This window comes from Haliotis rubra, unplaced genomic scaffold (genome assembly GCF_003918875.1).
Source record: "Haliotis rubra isolate DU_JTF1 unplaced genomic scaffold, ASM391887v1 Scf1438, whole genome shotgun sequence".
Taxonomy (NCBI): domain Eukaryota; kingdom Metazoa; phylum Mollusca; class Gastropoda; order Lepetellida; family Haliotidae; genus Haliotis; species Haliotis rubra.
The window spans coordinates 49,608-67,668 of record NW_025765379.1 but is presented as its reverse complement, the minus strand read 5'-3'; the positions used below and the strand labels follow the sequence as shown (position 1 = coordinate 67,668).

The 18,061-nt window shown below is 38.6% G+C and overlaps 1 protein-coding gene across 3 annotated transcripts in view; it reads right to left on the bottom strand.

Annotated features, from left to right (window-relative positions):
* Nucleotides 1–10,055: 10,055 nt before the first annotated feature.
* Nucleotides 10,056–18,061, bottom strand: part of LOC124269295 — a 51,477-nt gene continuing 43,471 nt past the window's right edge. For 2 of the 3 annotated variants that reach the window (XM_046704300.1, XM_046704301.1), the window contains exons 2-11: nucleotides 16,454–16,511; nucleotides 15,786–16,163; nucleotides 14,767–14,874; nucleotides 14,351–14,424; nucleotides 13,972–14,008; nucleotides 13,670–13,767; nucleotides 13,286–13,372; nucleotides 11,944–12,083; nucleotides 11,541–11,679; nucleotides 10,056–11,275 (exon numbers count right to left, since the gene is read on the bottom strand). In XM_046704300.1, coding sequence (XP_046560256.1) covers nucleotides 11,078–11,275; nucleotides 11,541–11,679; nucleotides 11,944–12,083; nucleotides 13,286–13,372; nucleotides 13,670–13,767; nucleotides 13,972–14,008; nucleotides 14,351–14,424; nucleotides 14,767–14,874; nucleotides 15,786–16,163; nucleotides 16,454–16,505 — 1,311 coding nt within the window. In that variant the 5' untranslated portion in view covers nucleotides 16,506–16,511 and the 3' untranslated portion in view covers nucleotides 10,056–11,077. Of the gene's footprint in view, nucleotides 11,276–11,540; nucleotides 11,680–11,943; nucleotides 12,084–13,285; nucleotides 13,373–13,669; nucleotides 13,768–13,971; nucleotides 14,009–14,350; nucleotides 14,425–14,766; nucleotides 14,875–15,785; nucleotides 16,164–16,453; nucleotides 16,512–17,943; nucleotides 18,057–18,061 lie in introns of those variants that run through there. The other variant, XM_046704299.1, reaches the window with a different exon arrangement.

Here is an 18,061-nt window from a genome sequence, read left to right as displayed (position 1 = left end):
AAAACACTCTTACACCAGAAACACTCTTACACCAGAAAAACCCTTACACCAGAAACAATCTTACACCAGAAACCACTCTTGCACCTGAACACACGGTTACACCAAAAATCACTTTTACACCAGAAACCACTCTTACACCAGAAACACTCTTACACCAGAAATACTCTTACACCAGAAAACACTCTTACACCAGAAACACTCTTACACCAGAAACTCTCTTACACCAGAAACACTCTTACACCAGAAACAATCTTACACTAGAAACACTTTTACACCAGAAACAATCTTACACCAGAAACATTCTTACACCAGAAACACTCTTACACCAGAAACAATCTTACACCAGAAACACTCTTTCACCAGAAAACACTTACACCAGAAAATACTGTAACACCAGAAAACACTTTTACACCAGAAAACACTCTTACACCAGAAACCACTCTTACACCAGAAAACACTGTTACACCAGAAACACTGTTACACCAGACACACTTTTTCACCAGAAAACACTGTTACACCACAAATCACTTTTTCACCAGAAAACACTGTTACACCAGAATCCACTGTTACACAAGAAACCACTGTTACACCAGAAAACACCTTACACCAGAAATCACTCTTACACCAGAAAACACTCTTAAACCAGAAAACAGTGTTTCACCAGAAACACTCTTACACCAGAAATTACTCTTACACCAGAAAACACTGTTACACCAGAACACTCTTACACCAGAAAACACCCTTAAACCAGAAACCACTCTTACACCAGAAAACACTGTTACACCAGAAAACACTGTTGCACGAGAAAACACTCTTACACCGGAAAACACTGTTACACCAGAAACACTCTTATACCGGAAAACGCTCTTACACCAGAAAACACTCTTACACCAGAAAACACTCTTACACCAGAAACACTGTTAACACCAGAAAATACTGTTACACCAGAAAATACTGTTACATCAGAAAACACTGTTACACCAGAAAACACTCTTACACCAGAAAACACTCTTACACCAGAAACACTCTTACACCAGAAACAACTCTTACACCTGAACAAACTGTCACACCACAAATCACTTTTACACCAGAAAACACTCTTACACCAGAAACACTCTTACACCAGAAAAACCCTTACACCAGAAACAATCTTACACCAGAAACCACTCTTACACCTGAACACACGGTTACACCAAAAATCACTTTTACACCAGAAACCACTCTTACACCAGAAACACTCTTACACCAGAAATACTCTTACACCAGAAACAATCTTACACCAGAAACACTCTTACACCAGAAACAATTTTACACCAGAAAACACTCTTACACCAGAAACACTCTTACACCAGAAACTCTCTTACACCAGAAACACTCTTACACCAGAAACAATCTTACACTAGAAAACACTGTTACACCAGAAACAATCTTACACCAGAAACATTCTTACACCAGAAACACTCTTTCACCAGAAAACACTTACACCAGAAAATACTGTAACACCAGAAAACACTTTTACACCAGAAAACACTCTCACACCAGAAACCACTCTTACACCAGAAAACACTGTTACACCAGAAACACTCTTACACCAGACACACTTTTTCACCAGAAAACACTGTTACACCACAAATCACTGTTACACCAGAAAACACTGTTACACCAGAATCCACTGTTACACAAGAAACCACTGTTACACCAGAAAACACCTTACACCAGAAATCACTCTTACACCAGAAAACACTCTTAAACCAGAAACCACTCTTACACCAGAAAACACTGTTACACGAGAAAACACTCTTACACCGGAAAACACTGTTACACCAGAAACACTCTTATACCGGAAAACACTCTTACACCAGAAAACACTCTTACACCAGAAAACACTCTTACACCAGAAAACACTCTTACACCAGAAACACTGTTAACACCAGAAAATACTGTTACACCAGAAAATACTGTTACATCAGAAAACACTCTTACACCAGAAAACACTCTTACACCAGAAAACACTCTTACACCAGAAACACTCTTACACCAGAAACCACTCTTACACCTGAACACACTGTCACACCACAAATCACTTTTACACCAGAAAACACTCTTACACCAGAAACACTCTTACACAAGAAAAACCCTTACACCAGAAACAATCTTACACCAGAAACCACTCTTACACCTGAACACACGGTTACACCAAAAATCACTTTTACACCAGAAACCACTCTTACACCAGAAACACTCTTATACCGGAAAACACTCTTACACGAGAAAACACTCTTACACGAGAAAACCCTCTTCCACCAGAAAACACTGTTACACCAGAAAACACTGTTACACCACAAGCAAACGTTTCACCAGAAAACACTGTTACACCAGAAAACACTCTTACACCAGAAAACACTTCTTAAACCAGAAACCACTCTTACACCAGAAAACACTGTTACATTAAGAAAACACTGTTGCACGAGAAACACTCTTACACCGGAAAACTGCTGTTACACCAGAAACACTCTTATGCCAGAAAACACTCTTACACCAGAAAACACTCTTACACCAGAAACACTGTTAACACCAGAAATGCTGTTACACCAGAAAATGCTGTTACATCAGAAAACACTTTGCTCTTACGAAAACACTCTTACGCCAGAAACACTCTTACACCAGAAACACTCTTACACCAGAAACCACTCTTACACCTGAAGACACTGTCACACCACAAATCACTTTTACACCAGAAAACACTCTTACACCAGAAAACACTCTTACACCAGAAACACTGTTAACACCAGAAAATACTGTTACACCAGAAAATACTGTTACATCAGAAAACACTCTTACACCAGAAAACACTCTTACACCAGAAAACACTCTTACACCAGAAACACTCTTACACCAGAAACCACTCTTACACCTGAACACACTGTCACACCACAAATCACTTTTACACCAGAAAACACTCTTACACCAGAAACACTCTTACACCAGAAAAACCCTTACACCAGAAACAATCTTACACCAGAAACCACTCTTACACCTGAACACACGGTTACCCCAAAAATCACTTTTACACCAGAAACCACTCTTACACCAGAAACACTCTTATACCGGAAAACACTCTTACACGAGAAAACACTCTTACACCAGAAAACCCTCTTCCACCAGAAAACACTGTTACACCAGAAAACACTGTTACACCACAAGCAAACGTTTCACCAGAAAACACTGTTACACCAGAAAACACTCTTACACCAGAAAACACTCTTAAACCAGAAACCACTCTTACACCAGAAAACACTGTTACACCAGAAAACACTGTTGCACGAGAAAACACTCTTACACCGGAAAACACTGTTACACCAGAAACACTCTTATACCAGAAAACACTCTTACACCAGAAAACACTCTTACACCAGAAACACTGTTAACACCAGAAAATACTGTTACACCAGAAAATACTGTTACATCAGAAAACACTCTTACACCAGAAAACACTCTTACACCAGAAAACACTCTTACACCAGAAACACTCTTACACCAGAAACCACTCTTACACCTGAAGACATCTGTCACACCACAAATCACTTTTTACGCAGAAACACTCTTACACCAGAAAACACTCTTACGCCAGAAAAACCCTTACACCAGAAACAATCTTACACCAGAAACCACTCTTACACCTTGAACACACGGTTACACCAAAATCACTTTACACCAGAAACCACTCTTACACCAGAAACACTCTTACCAGAAATGCTCTTACACAGAAACACTCTTACACCAGAAACACTCTTACACCAGGAACTCTCTTACACAGAAACACTCTTACACCAGAACAAATCTTACACTAGAAACACTTTTACACCAGAAACGCTCTTACACCAGAAAACGCTCTTACACCAGAAACACTCTTACACCAGAAACCACTCTTACACCTGAACACTACTGTCACACCACAAATCACTTTTACACCAGAAAACACTCTTACACCAGAAACACTCTTACACCAGAAAAACCCTTACCAGAAACAATCTTCACCAGAAACCACTCTTACACCTGAACACACGGTTACACCAAAATCACTTTTACACAGAAACCACTCTTACACGCAGAAACACTCTTACACAGAAATAATCTTACACCAGAAAACACTCTTACACCAGAAACACTCTTACACCAGAAACTCTCTTACACCAGAAACACTCTTACACCAGAAACACTCTTACACCAGAAACCACTCTTACACCTGAACACACTGTCACACCACAAATCACTTTTACACCAGAAAACACTCTTACACCAGAAACACTCTTACACCAGAAAAACCCTTACACCAGAAACAATCTTACACCAGAAACCACTCTTACACCTGAACACACGGTTACACCAAAAATCACTTTTACACCAGAAACCACTCTTACACCAGAAACACTCTTATACCGGAAAACACTCTTACACGAGAAAACACTCTTACACCAGAAAACCCTCTTCCACCAGAAAACACTGTTACACCAGAAAACACTGTTACACCACAAGCAAACGTTTCACCAGAAAACACTGTTACACCAGAAAACACTCTTACACCAGAAAACACTCTTAAACCAGAAACCACTCTTACACCAGAAAACACGGTTACACCAGAAAACACTGTTGCACGAGAAAACACTCTTACACCGGAAAACACTGTTACACCAGAAACACTCTTATACCAGAAAACACTCTTACACCAGAAAACAACTCTTACACCAGAAACACTGTTAACACCAGAAAATACTGTTACACCAGAAAATACTTACATCAGAAACACTCTTACACCAGAAAACACTCTTACACCAGAAAACACTCTTACACCAGAAACACTCTTACACCAGAAACCACTCTTACACCTGAAGACACTGTCACACCACAAATCACTTTTACACCAGAAAACACTCTTACACCAGAAACACTCTTACACCAGAAAAACCCTTACACCAGAAACAATCTTACACCAGAAACCACTCTTACACCTGAACACACGGTTACACCAAAAATCACTTTTACACCAGAAACCACTCTTACACCAGAAACACTCTTACACCAGAAATACTCTTACACCAGAAAACACTCTTACACCAGAAACACTCTTACACCAGGAACTCTCTTACACCAGAAACACTCTTACACCAGAAACAATCTTACACTAGAAACACTTTTACACCAGAAACACTCTTACACCAGAAAACACTCTTACACCAGAAACACTCTTACACCAGAAACCACTCTTACACCTGAAGACACTGTCACACCACAAATCACTTTTACACCAGAAAACACTCTTACACCAGAAACACTCTTACACCAGAAAAACCCTTACACCAGAATCAATCTTACACCAGAAACCACTCTTACACCTGAACACACGGTTACACCAAAAATCACTTTTACACCAGAAACCACTCTTACACCAGAAACACTCTTACACCAGAAATACTCTTACACCAGAAAACACTCTTACACCAGAAACACTCTTACACCAGAAACTCTCTTACACCAGAAACACTCTTACACCAGAAACAATCTTACACTAGAAACACTTTTACACCAGAAACAATCTTACACCAGAAACATTCTTACACCAGAAACACTCTTAAACCAGAAACAATCTTACACCAGAAACACTCTTTCACCAGAAAACACTTACACCAGAAAATACTGTAACACCAGAAAACACTTTTACACCAGAAAACACTCTTACACCAGAAACCACTCTTACACCAGAAAACACTGTTACACCAGAAACACTGTTACACCAGACACACTTTTTCACCAGAAAACACTGTTACACCACAAATCACTTTTACACCAGAAAACACTGTTACACCAGAATCCACTGTTACACAAGAAACCACTGTTACACCAGAAAACACCTTACACCAGAAATCCCTCTTACACCAGAAAACACTCTTAAACCAGAAAACAGTGTTTCACCAGAAACACTCTTACACCAGAAATTACTCTTACACCAGAAAACACTTTTACACCAGAAAACACTCTTACACCAGAAACAATCTTACACCAGAAACAATCTTACACCAGAAACAATCTTACACCAGAAACACTCTTACACCAGAAACACTCTTACACCAGAAACTCTCTTACACCAGAAACCCTCTTACACCAGAAACACTCTTACACCAGAAACACTCTTACACCAGAAACATTCTTATACCAGAAACAATCTTACACCGGAAGCCACTCTTACACCAGAAACACTCTTACACCAGAAAGAATCTTACACCAGAAACACTTTTACACCAGAAACAATCTTACACCAGAAACACTCTTACACCAGAAATACTGTTACACCAGAAACCACTCTTACACCTGAACACACTGTTACACCACAAATCACTTTTACACCAGAAAACACTCTTACACCAGAAACCACACTTACACTAGAAACACTCTTACACCAGAAACACTCTTACACCAGAAACCACTGTTATACCGAAAACCACTCTTACACCAGAAACACTCTTGCACCAGAAACACAGTTACACCAGAACATTGTTACACCGGAAACCACTATTACACCAGAATACACCTTACACCAGAAATCACTCTTACACCAGAAAACACTCTTAAACCGGAAAACACTCTTACACCAGAAAACACTGTTGCACGAGAAAACACTCTTACACCGGAAAACACTGTTACACCAGAAACACTCTTATACCGGAAAACACTCTTACACCAGAAAACACTCTTACACCAGAAAACACTCTTACACCAGAAACACTGTTAACACCAGAAAATACTGTTACACCAGAAAATACTCTTACACCAGAAAACACTCTTACACCAGAAAACACTCTTACACCAGAAAACACTCTTACACCAGAAACACTCTTACACCAGAAACCACTCTTACACCTGAACACACTGTCACACCACAAATCACTTTTACACCAGAAAACACTCTTACACCAGAAACCACACTTACACCAGAAACACTCTTACACCAGAAACACTCTTACACCAGAAACCACTGTTATACCGAAAACCACTCTTACACCAGAAACACTCTTGCACCAGAAACACAGTTACACCAGAACATTGTTACACCAGAAACCACTGTTACACCGGAAACCACTATTACACCAGAATACACCGTTACACCAGAAAACACTCTTACACCAGAAAACACTGTTACACACAACAAAACACTGTTACACCAGAAACTACTTTTACACCAGAAAACACTCTTACACCAGAAAACACTCTTACACCGGAAAACGCTGTTACACAAGAAAACACTGTTACACCAGAAATCACGTTTACACGAGAAACCACTGTTACACCAGAAATCACTCTTACACCAGAAACCACGCTTACACCAGAAACCACTGTTACACCAGGAAAGGTGGGAAGGTTTGGGATTTGTTGAGAGGCTGGACGTTTTTACAGTTGTAAATCCAGACATTCTTAGATGATGTTAAGTATGAGGGTAAAGATTATGCTTTTGGAAAGAAACAACAACCTTGCAACAATGCAATTGCTGTGGTAAGCATTTCCTCGTTTTCTCGCAGTTTGAAGCATTATATTTTTCCAAACCTTTACAAAAACAATTATACATTTTTTTTCCTTTAGATTCCAGGCCATCTGGGTAAATATTTAATGTTTGTCCTATGAGTGGCTTGACAAACCATTCCTCCTTGGTTATAGAAACGATGGTATCTAATCATTATATGTTGTAATATGGTTAATTTATCAAGAATTTATAAAATAGCCAAACGGTCAAAGTGCTGGTCGATATATCAGAAAATAAGGTATATCGGGCAGCGAAATATATATAACGTGTTTATACTGTGTCCACAATATGTGACACATGAACACAAGGCAGCTCAGTATGTGACACGTGTTTATACCGTGTCGACAATATGTGACACATAAATATCGGGCAGCGCAATATATGACACGTGTTTATACAGTGTCCACAATTTGTGACACATGAATATCGGGCACCTCAGTATGTGACACGCGTTTATACCGTGTCGACAATATGTGACACATGAATATCGGGCAGCGCAATATATGACACGTGTTTATACAGTGTCCACAATTTGTGACACATGAATATCGTGCAGCTCGGTATGTGACACGTGTTTATACCGTGTCGACAATATGTGACACATGAATATCGGACAGCACAATATATGTCACGTGTTTATACAGTGTCCACAATTTGTGACACATGAATATCGGGCACCTCATTATGTGACACGTGTTTATACCGTGTCGACAATATGTGACACATGAATATCGTGCAGCTCGGTATGTGACACGTGTTTATACCGTGTCCACAATTTGTGACACATGAATATCGTGCAGCTCGGTATGTGACACGTGTTTATACCGTGTCAACAATATGTGACACATGAATATCGAGTAGCGCAATATATGACACGTGTTTATACCGTGTACACAATATGTGACACATGAATATCGGGCAGCGCAATATATGACACGTGTTTATACCGTGTCGTCAATTTGTGACACATGAATATCGGGCACCTCAGTATGTGACACGTGTTTATACCGTGTCGACTTTTACACCTAATGCCATGTTGGCATACCCAGACTGATTATTCTTTGTCGCTGACGAATTATCTGTTACTAACTGCTATCAATGCCTTATAACAGGCGTCATGATCCACATTATTCGTGAATCTTAACTGAATGTCATGATAATCTAACAGAACACAAAGTTCCTGATTTAATTGTACGAAAGGCGGGTGATGATGGTAGAGAGGAAATTGTTTCCCGTTAGCGAACACCTGGTGTCATCACTAAGTCTTAATTTCCGTGGTCCATATATATACTATAAATTTCATTCCTATTTTGAGCCACCTTCGTGGTGTAGTGGTTAGAGCGTCCGCCCGGAGAGTGGAAGGTCGCGGATTCGATCCCCGACCGCATCATACCAAAAGACGTTAAAATATGGTACTTGTTGGTCCCTGCCTGGCGCTCGGCATAAATGGGTACAACAAGGACTGGTCGGCTCGGAGTCAGCATAATGTGTCTGAGTGGGGTATTCATGCTTCACTGCGGCATGGTATCTCAGTGGGCTAGCACTATAAAACCAGCTTCAGTCTTGGCTAGGACAAGCAGCCGCACAAACACATACACACGCATGCACGTCATCATATGAGCGAAATATTCTCGAGCACGACGTTAAACCCAATTTCACCTCACCTCACCTCCTATTTTGAATTGGGAGCAAGTATCTGATTTGGAGAATTACAGCAACTGATTTGTCAGAGGTGCTGACGTTTTAGATCTGAGCGCAGACTTAAGTTAAATACCATGTAGAAGTAAAGAAAAACATCCTATCCATCATTCTGGAACACTTTCAACAAGCCACGCCTTGGGGAAAATGACAAATGGAGAGTTTTTGGTGTAGTTATGCTCTTTTACCTCGCAGCGTGCCGTTGATCTACGAGCATACGCCGTCGTGGTTGCTCACAAATGTCATGACCAATGTAGTCGAGGCATGCACCTACGACACATGTTCCAACAACCATACAACCCTAGCAAGGACGCCAATGATCGTGACTGGGTTGACGTGAATACGTTGTAAGGTTCCGAGAATAGATTTTGGAAATGGACGCTTCACCGTTTTTGCAATCAATCCGCCTGTTTCAATACAATAACGCCAGACCACACCGTTCCTGGAGTGTCTAATCAGAAGAACATTAATGTGTTACATTGGCCGGCTATAGAATCCATGATTTATGCAGAAGCCACCATGTTCACTGAAAAGGTTTACTCCAAATGTTATAAAAAAAACCTCTTTTCGTAACGAGTGGAACATGGAATTGCAAATGACTGTTTTGGTTTGACTTGGATTACGCAGACGAAGATTGATAAAATAACGCCAGAACAATGATGAGATGAGACACTTTTAAAGTAATTATCCTTGCTGTTCAGCTATAGGGTGCAGACACATATTCCGCATTTCGCTAATATCAGCTATCAATTCATTGGTTCTTGGGAAATAAAATGGGTCAAAATTATGTGGACAAGAATCTTTATTGTGTACATTACATTTTGTATTGTGTCGGCATTGCCGTTTCATAAAAATATACAAACAAAATAGTCTTTCCACAATCATAACATATCCCTTTACAATTTCAAATTGTCATTTCATTACCTTCAAACTTCCATACATAAAGGAAACGACATGCACATGTTTTTTCGCAAACACCTGATATCATCACTATTTGAGGGTAATTTATACTGGACAAAAATATTTAGGGATATATGTAAATTTTGAGATTATGAATAATGATCTATTTATTCATTGACACACTGATAAAATATCAATCATAAAAAACCTAACATATTTTGTCCAGTATATAAACAAGATGCTATTATGATAAAGTCGGAATCAGACACAAGGGTTTGACATGGATGCTGTGGGCATGACCCACATTGTTCGTGAAGAAGCATACGACTTTATATTCTTCTTGTTTGTTGCATAGATTGACGTATCGATGTAGATATCAAGATAAAAGTGATTACATAAGGGTGATGGGACGTATATACAGATTGTATGTAATAACAAGCATCACTTTAAACTACAATAAGTAGCCCGAGCTGGATGAGATCAGTTGGAGGGTGAGAATAACAAACAGCTCTTTGAACGGATTTGTATGGAACTGTGTAATCCCGTCCAAAAGAAACATTATGGCCATAACGTCAGGTTCACAAACACAAATTAAACGACAAAGAACATAAAAATGACTATGGAAAGCATCATGATTTCAGCAGTTAACATTATTTTCAAAATTGAATGAGGTGGAATTGAAGCCACTTCAGGCAGTATTTCAGTTATATCATGTCAGCTTAAAGTGGGAGGAAACCTAAATTAGGATATATTTTGTCTGATACCCACAAGTACAGGCACTGTTCTAACAAACTTAGCAATATAGTAGCAAACCGAGACCTAATCCTTCGACCATACACACAATCTCAAAATTAACATTTTTCTGGCTTCAGTTTTACTTTAAAGGGGGTACACAGAATGTATATGCTATACATTACACTTATATATCATGATTCCTGTGCAGGCTATGATAACGATTAACAGTAATGGTAACACAATGAAACCTATACGACATATCCAGGGACTTGCACCAAAGGTCACACAAAAGGACTCAGTCTGTTTGACTTCAGTCTGGCCGTCGCGTAAAACATATTCACAGCACTTCCTCAGTCGTTGCATGTTTTTCTGAAATATATAAATGAGACGCCATTAATAGCTGTCTTCATGTCATGACCTGGGGAAAGGTGAGGGTGTGAGCTTAGTTTTACGTCGCTTTTAGCAACATTCAAGCAATATCCCGACGGGGGACAACAGAAGTGGGCTTCACACATTGTACCCATGAGGAGAATCTTCGGCGTGACGAGCGGACGCTTTAACCACAAGGCTACTCAACAGCCCCTCTGAGGAAAAGGCATCAGTACATTAAAATGTGGATCCGGACTTCACATACCTTGTTCTTAACTAACCCCATTCTCTCACATGCAAGACGTTTTGCACACTCATTCAGGTCTTCCTCAAACCCTTCACTTGTCTTTATGCCCATCATGCAATCCAGAATGCAGTACACAAAATTTGGGCCCTCGCCTTCGCTGAAACAAGATTTTGCTATTTTCAATATAAGGATAGCATGGAACATCAACTATACACAAACAACAATATAAGGACTGACCTTCTTTTCTTATATACAAATGTTGGTAAAATCATTTGATTATGAATGGTCAATTGGAAACTTTAAACCAAATGCTGAGGTAAGGTTGCTAAAATGATATTATTTGTGGTAGAATATATACTAAAATATCAATAACCTCAGTTGGTTTAAACATGTGTATGTTTGTGTGTATGTATCGGTTTACCTTGAACAAACTACGATTGGTCTTGTAAGGTATTCAGGATTTTTCCTGACAATTTTCGTGAACTCGTAGAAGCTTTTTTCGTCAAACCATTTGAAGTAGTGGTAGAGATATGTTGTCTTCGCCTTGCCATTCTGTGACAGCTTGTAATCAACAAAATGTAGCGTGGCAATGACAAAATACATGCATACTTATATTGGAGTATATTAATGAAATATGAACTAAAGTGTGCAAAAGACAAATAATGATTTGGAAATCGAAGTCATCCCACTTATACACAATGGTAGAGACGCTGCCATCCTTTGAATGCTCATGCACAGGTCCATATAAAACAGACCGTGATTGGTCTACAGAGACCCATGCTTGCCGTATGAGACAAATAATGTGATCGCGTGGTCAGACTCGCTTACTTAGTTGATACATATCATGGTATCCCAGCTGCGTGGATCGATACTCTTGGCAATCACTGGATTTTCTGCTCCAGACTCGATTATTTACAGACCACCGTCATATAGCTGTAGTATTGCTGAATGCGGTGTTAAACACTACACAACACAACACAACACAACATAAAACATTATATATAAAAAAACACATTATATATAACATTATATATTATTAAAAAAATAGCCTCAGCTTTCAAACTTCAGTATGTAGATGGGGCGAGGCAAAGAGCAACTGGGAAGGAAGGAGACGGGCACAGTTTGTAACCACGGGGATACGTACAAATTTTCTAAACGTTCTGTCCCCCAAACTTGAAAACAATATTATTATGGAATTCAGTAACTCACATATTTCGGTTTCTGGGTGATACTGAATAGAAATATTTTCATTCTTAACAATCTGACATCCATTCAAATAATACGATCAAATTTGCTAACCCTTTTCTTGGAGACAAAAGCCCTGTTGATTATAGAGTCATTGTCATCAGTCATTTTCAGTTGCTCATACTTGAATGTTGACAGCTATTTTGCGCTTCATGACACATGGATTCTATTCTGACGGATACTCAAGACTTTCCTCTGTTTTCTGGCATTTACTTTTACTGGTTCGATGGTTTTGCTGATGGACTACACTTATCGACTTTTAACAGCTCAGTAGCATTTATCTTAGTCTGTCACACAGTCTTTAATTTGTGAATATATTGTATCCCCATGTGATAAACTCCGGTTGATGAACTTATGCTCTGGTACTGTCATGTTTGGCCTTGCCTGATTATGTCAGATGTATTGTTTGCAGTTTTTGCAAGGATTTGGCAGTACTATATACTGTGTAAATGTTCATCTTCACTTGATACCATATCGATGCATACAATAACAAGCAAGTTAATAAAGAATTAGCTTACCGTTAATGAACAAAGTTCATAATTGTCAAATCTTCTACGTTTTTTGCAGCGGTGACTTGAATCCCAAAAGTTCAGATAACTATCAAGCTGAAAAATGAATAATGGAAGAATGTATCTATATATATACGTCATATGTATGCGTAAATATTTAGGAAGTCAATATAACAACATGAAAAATAAAAAATCCAAAAAGGTCCATAAGCAGACAAACAGTTATCATTTCAGCACTTGTTTGTGAAAGAAAATGATTCTATTTCTGAAGTTCTGGAGTTAAACATGCGTAAGTAAACAATACACTGTAATGTTGATATTACGACTGAACCGAATATTTCTGGACTATGTGTCCCATTAAAGAAAAGACAATCTTCTTGAAATGGCACATACCACGTGCTTTCTATTAGAAGATGTGAAAACAATCACTTTGATGTCATTTTCAGTTACCATCCTCAGAAACTTTTCATCAAGTTCTTGCGTGTTGGGCACTAAATAGAAGAAAGACATTCATTTATCAAATTTTTCAAAACAACAGGTTGGTACGTGCATTAATATATAGGATGCATTAGTTGAGGACGCCTTATACATACTGTTCTTCATCTGATATATGTTTTGTTCCAAAAAAGTAATACGTAAACTTTAAAGAAGAAATAGGGTGTTGGTGATGTAGAAAATTGAATGTTTCAACGTACGCTGAGTAAGTATGTATCTCTCTGATCCGTCATTTCCCTGAAATGAGAACATTCATTGTTTGATTGGACATGGAAATAAACTAACCATAAATGGATTACTAGTTCATTTGTTTTTCACCCCCACGCCCAGGTTATGATTTATGTGGGGCTTCTTTTCAATTTACGAACACTCATAACATCAACATTGCTGCATTACAAAAAAGGTTCACTCCCATTTGTCAGACGTGCCATTTGTCAGACGGCCCAATTATCAGACAGACCAGTCAAGTATGACCAGTGTAACTGCCACTAATTAATGAACTGCTCCAAACTGTGACAAATGGGAGGATACCCGAAAAAATGTTAAATGTTTAAAAACAGGTGTACTGTTGTTAGATACCGTCAAGGGATAAGCATCGATTGATTTGTCAAGACAAAGATCCAATTGCTGAGGTCCTGGAGATGAATCCAAACCTGAAAACATTAACAGTGTCATTGATATCTGACACACGCACTCTTCGTGTATATAGGGGTTGTCATGTATAGGTAACAGCTGAAAGCGGTCATACAGTTTCTGTGAAATGTCTCCGCACTAAATGTGGATATGTATAAAGACAAATTCCGTTCTTAAGACTGATGACATTAAACACTTCAATAGTTGTCATTTAAAAAAAACGTAAACAATTCCACATTTGCAATATTTTTTGCACATCACATCACATGCATATTTTTGCCTTGCATCAATAAAAATGTGACAACTGGGTTTAACCGAAACAATCAAATTAAAGTATTTAAACAAATTGGAGATTATATTACCTTTGTTTGTCGGCCTTTTCTTTGAGTAGTGTTTCCATGCCCCAACCACAACCAGGATCATGACACAAATTATCGCCAGAATCAGAATAACCATCGCAGGGATATTACCTGGTGAAATATAAACAACAACACGTCACAATTTGATTCTAGAAACCCAAACTTCAACATGCAGTTTTCATGAATATATGATACCGATGAAAGAATGAAAACATTTTTTTCGAAAACTTGGAATTCATGTTTTCATCCTGACCATATTTTCATGACAACTGCATGTTGAATTTTGTCAAACCCTTTGTCAGAAACCGGCCACAGTGCGTAGAGTTTCTGGACTTTGGGGTTTCCAGAATTAAATTATGATGTGTTAAATGCACTGGCAAAACAATAGTAGAAACATTATACATGTATATTCAATGTACACATGCTAATATAACTAACATAGCGAGCTTATGTATATTTAACGTTAGGGTTGGTAATATGGATAATATGAATTCCGCGGAAACACGGCAATTTCATGCATGCTATTTTCATGTAAACATGGTAGGGGTAAAATTCTAAAGTTAAACTCAATTAAGCGTCTGTCAGGTCAGGAACGGCTATGATTTTTGCGGCCATCTTGGACGCCATGTTGAATTTTTCGCAAAGTGGGCCCAGAAAATTTGACACCCCCAACAATATGTTTTATTATGATATTCCTCAGCACTTTGATCTTTGATCGTCTGAGGTTCAACGGCCAATGCAAATCTCAGCCAGGGCTTCCCGTTACACTGTTAAACTATTTATCTCATTAAAGATATATAATATCAAAAGTTGTGACACTTTATTAAATACCCCTTACTTTCTTTTATTAAAATTGTATTATAGCATGAGCAAGACTCAGTCTAATTTAATAAGGACTGACCTGGACAAATAGTATCATCAAGGTATCTATTCTAAGCAGTTTCTTACTGGCTGTTTCTTTTTTAATGCATGAAACTGCTAGAATAAGTACCTCAAAATGGCTTTAACAACACTCTACTTACACATTTTGACCGTCTCAGGACAATGTTCACATTCACAAGAGTCGCCATAATGACCAGCCTTACATCCAGTGCACTTGCAATCATCGAAATTACAATCTGTACAGTTTTTTCCGCACGGCGTGTTGCAGTGGTTCATGGTTGAACAATAACCTTTGACGCACCCATCACTACAGTGCCCTGTAATTCTGTTACAGAGGCTTTCAGGTCCTTCGCTGTAGCAATTACTTGAACAATTCAATGTACAGTTTTCTCCGTACTTCCCATCTTGACAATTTCTGCAAGAGCAGTTGTCCTTGTGGCAGTCATAAGCACAAGTACCGATACAAGATGATGTGCAGTTCTGTCCACACTTGCCTGTTGGACATGAAGCACAAGACCCTGCAAAAAATGCCACATATATACTCATGCCAATAATGATTGTTCACGCACCCCAAGCCCAAACACACCTCACACCCCCACCCCCATCAAAAAATTTGAAGGCGGTGACAACCATTATTGGCATGAGTATATATCGAGTTGAAAAAATGTCAGTGTTATTCTCTCGTATCTTGCCTTGTTGGTGCAATGACGTTTACATACATATTATGTATACAGGTTATATGTTCTTTCACAGTTGACAACGAACTGACATGTAGTAAATGTTTGAAACTAATAGTCTGCCCACGTACCTATAACGAAGGCAAGGATCAGGCCAATCCAGCATAGACCTTGATGCGTCATTGTTAACTGAAACCAAATGATAAACTGACACAAGAACTAGGGGTGATCTGTTTTGAAGTGTTGTCAGTGAACACGGGTTTAATCGTGGGGTGATTTAATGGATGTGATCGCGATACCTGGAAGGTTCATATATATTATACAGCTACAACAAAAGGGGCATACATTGATATATTTCAGTTGTTGTCATCCATAAATGGGTTAGTTAGAATTGACTTTGAAAGTTCAAATAACGTTTGCATAATGATACACGCTATGTAGCTTAGTGCTACACAAAGCTTGGTCGACTTTCTTATCCAACATATCAAAATTACAAAATAGTTCCTCCATTGATAATTGTCATTTCGCAATGTGGGAATGAGTTTGTATCTTTAACCGTCCGGTATTTAACATGTTCAGACAATTTACACGGTTAATGTTACCTAGTTATTTTTACATCTGTATGGCAATATTTTGTACATACATTACGCATGTTGATTTCCTTAGATACAGTATCTTGGTGGTCAGAACTACAATAGTCTGTAGGGGAAGTCAACCCCCAATGTTCAAACCTGAGCTGTATGAGCTATCTTTCACGAAGATCAATAGAGCAACACACTTCATTGTTGTTACTTGTCGCATTAACTGCGCAATGAATAACAATGACAAAACAGTTGAGAATCAATAATCTTGAGCGTGAATTGCGGTAGTTATGACACAATATCAGCAAGATCAACACCATGGGACAAAGTACAAGGCTTGATGTTGCGTTGTACTGAATAAGCTTTTTCCTTTAGACAAGCAGAAACTATTCTGGGTCCAATAAACACTTCCATGTAGGGTGTACATTTCATGCTAAAATGTATGTACTATTTATTACATGTTTTAATGTATTGTTACCGTTGAAAGTTAAAAGTATGAATGTGAATCTATTATCATCCTTTAGAAATGAATACCAAGACGTATTGTTACGTGTGGGTTATTCATCATATCTCCTCCAATCAAACGGTTAAGATAAAATTGCTTTTTAGACCGCAGTTATCCTGGTAAATCAGTTTTTACCTGATTAGGTGCGTCACGACAAAACTACAGGTTTTCCATCAAGCTTCGTGAGAAATCCCACACAGGGAAGTGAACGAGCAACCTCGCTGGCAAAGCGTGACTTCCCCTAAACTTCCCCATGAAAGCATGGTAATACCAGATACATATTACAGATGAACAATGTGTAGGATTTAAATGATCCAATACAAACTATTTGGACCTGAGGAAAGGTTTAAAGTGAAAGAAAAGGGAAAATATCGACATGTCCCTGTTGTTTAACTCTGACTTCGTCGATGAAAATCTACCCTTGGATTATTTATCTAAGTTTCCATTAAATATATGTTCTCATGAACAGTTTGAAAAGTTTATACAAGCACAAGAAACGTTCTTTTTTTGTGGAAACGAGGCTTCCATTACTCACCTTCCGTTGCCAATTGTAGCTCTAAGTGACTCAAAGAAAGTACGTGGATCAAACAAAGTTGATTACGTCATTCCTCGGAAATGGGACAAAAATAGTTCCAACTACACGTATAACAGAA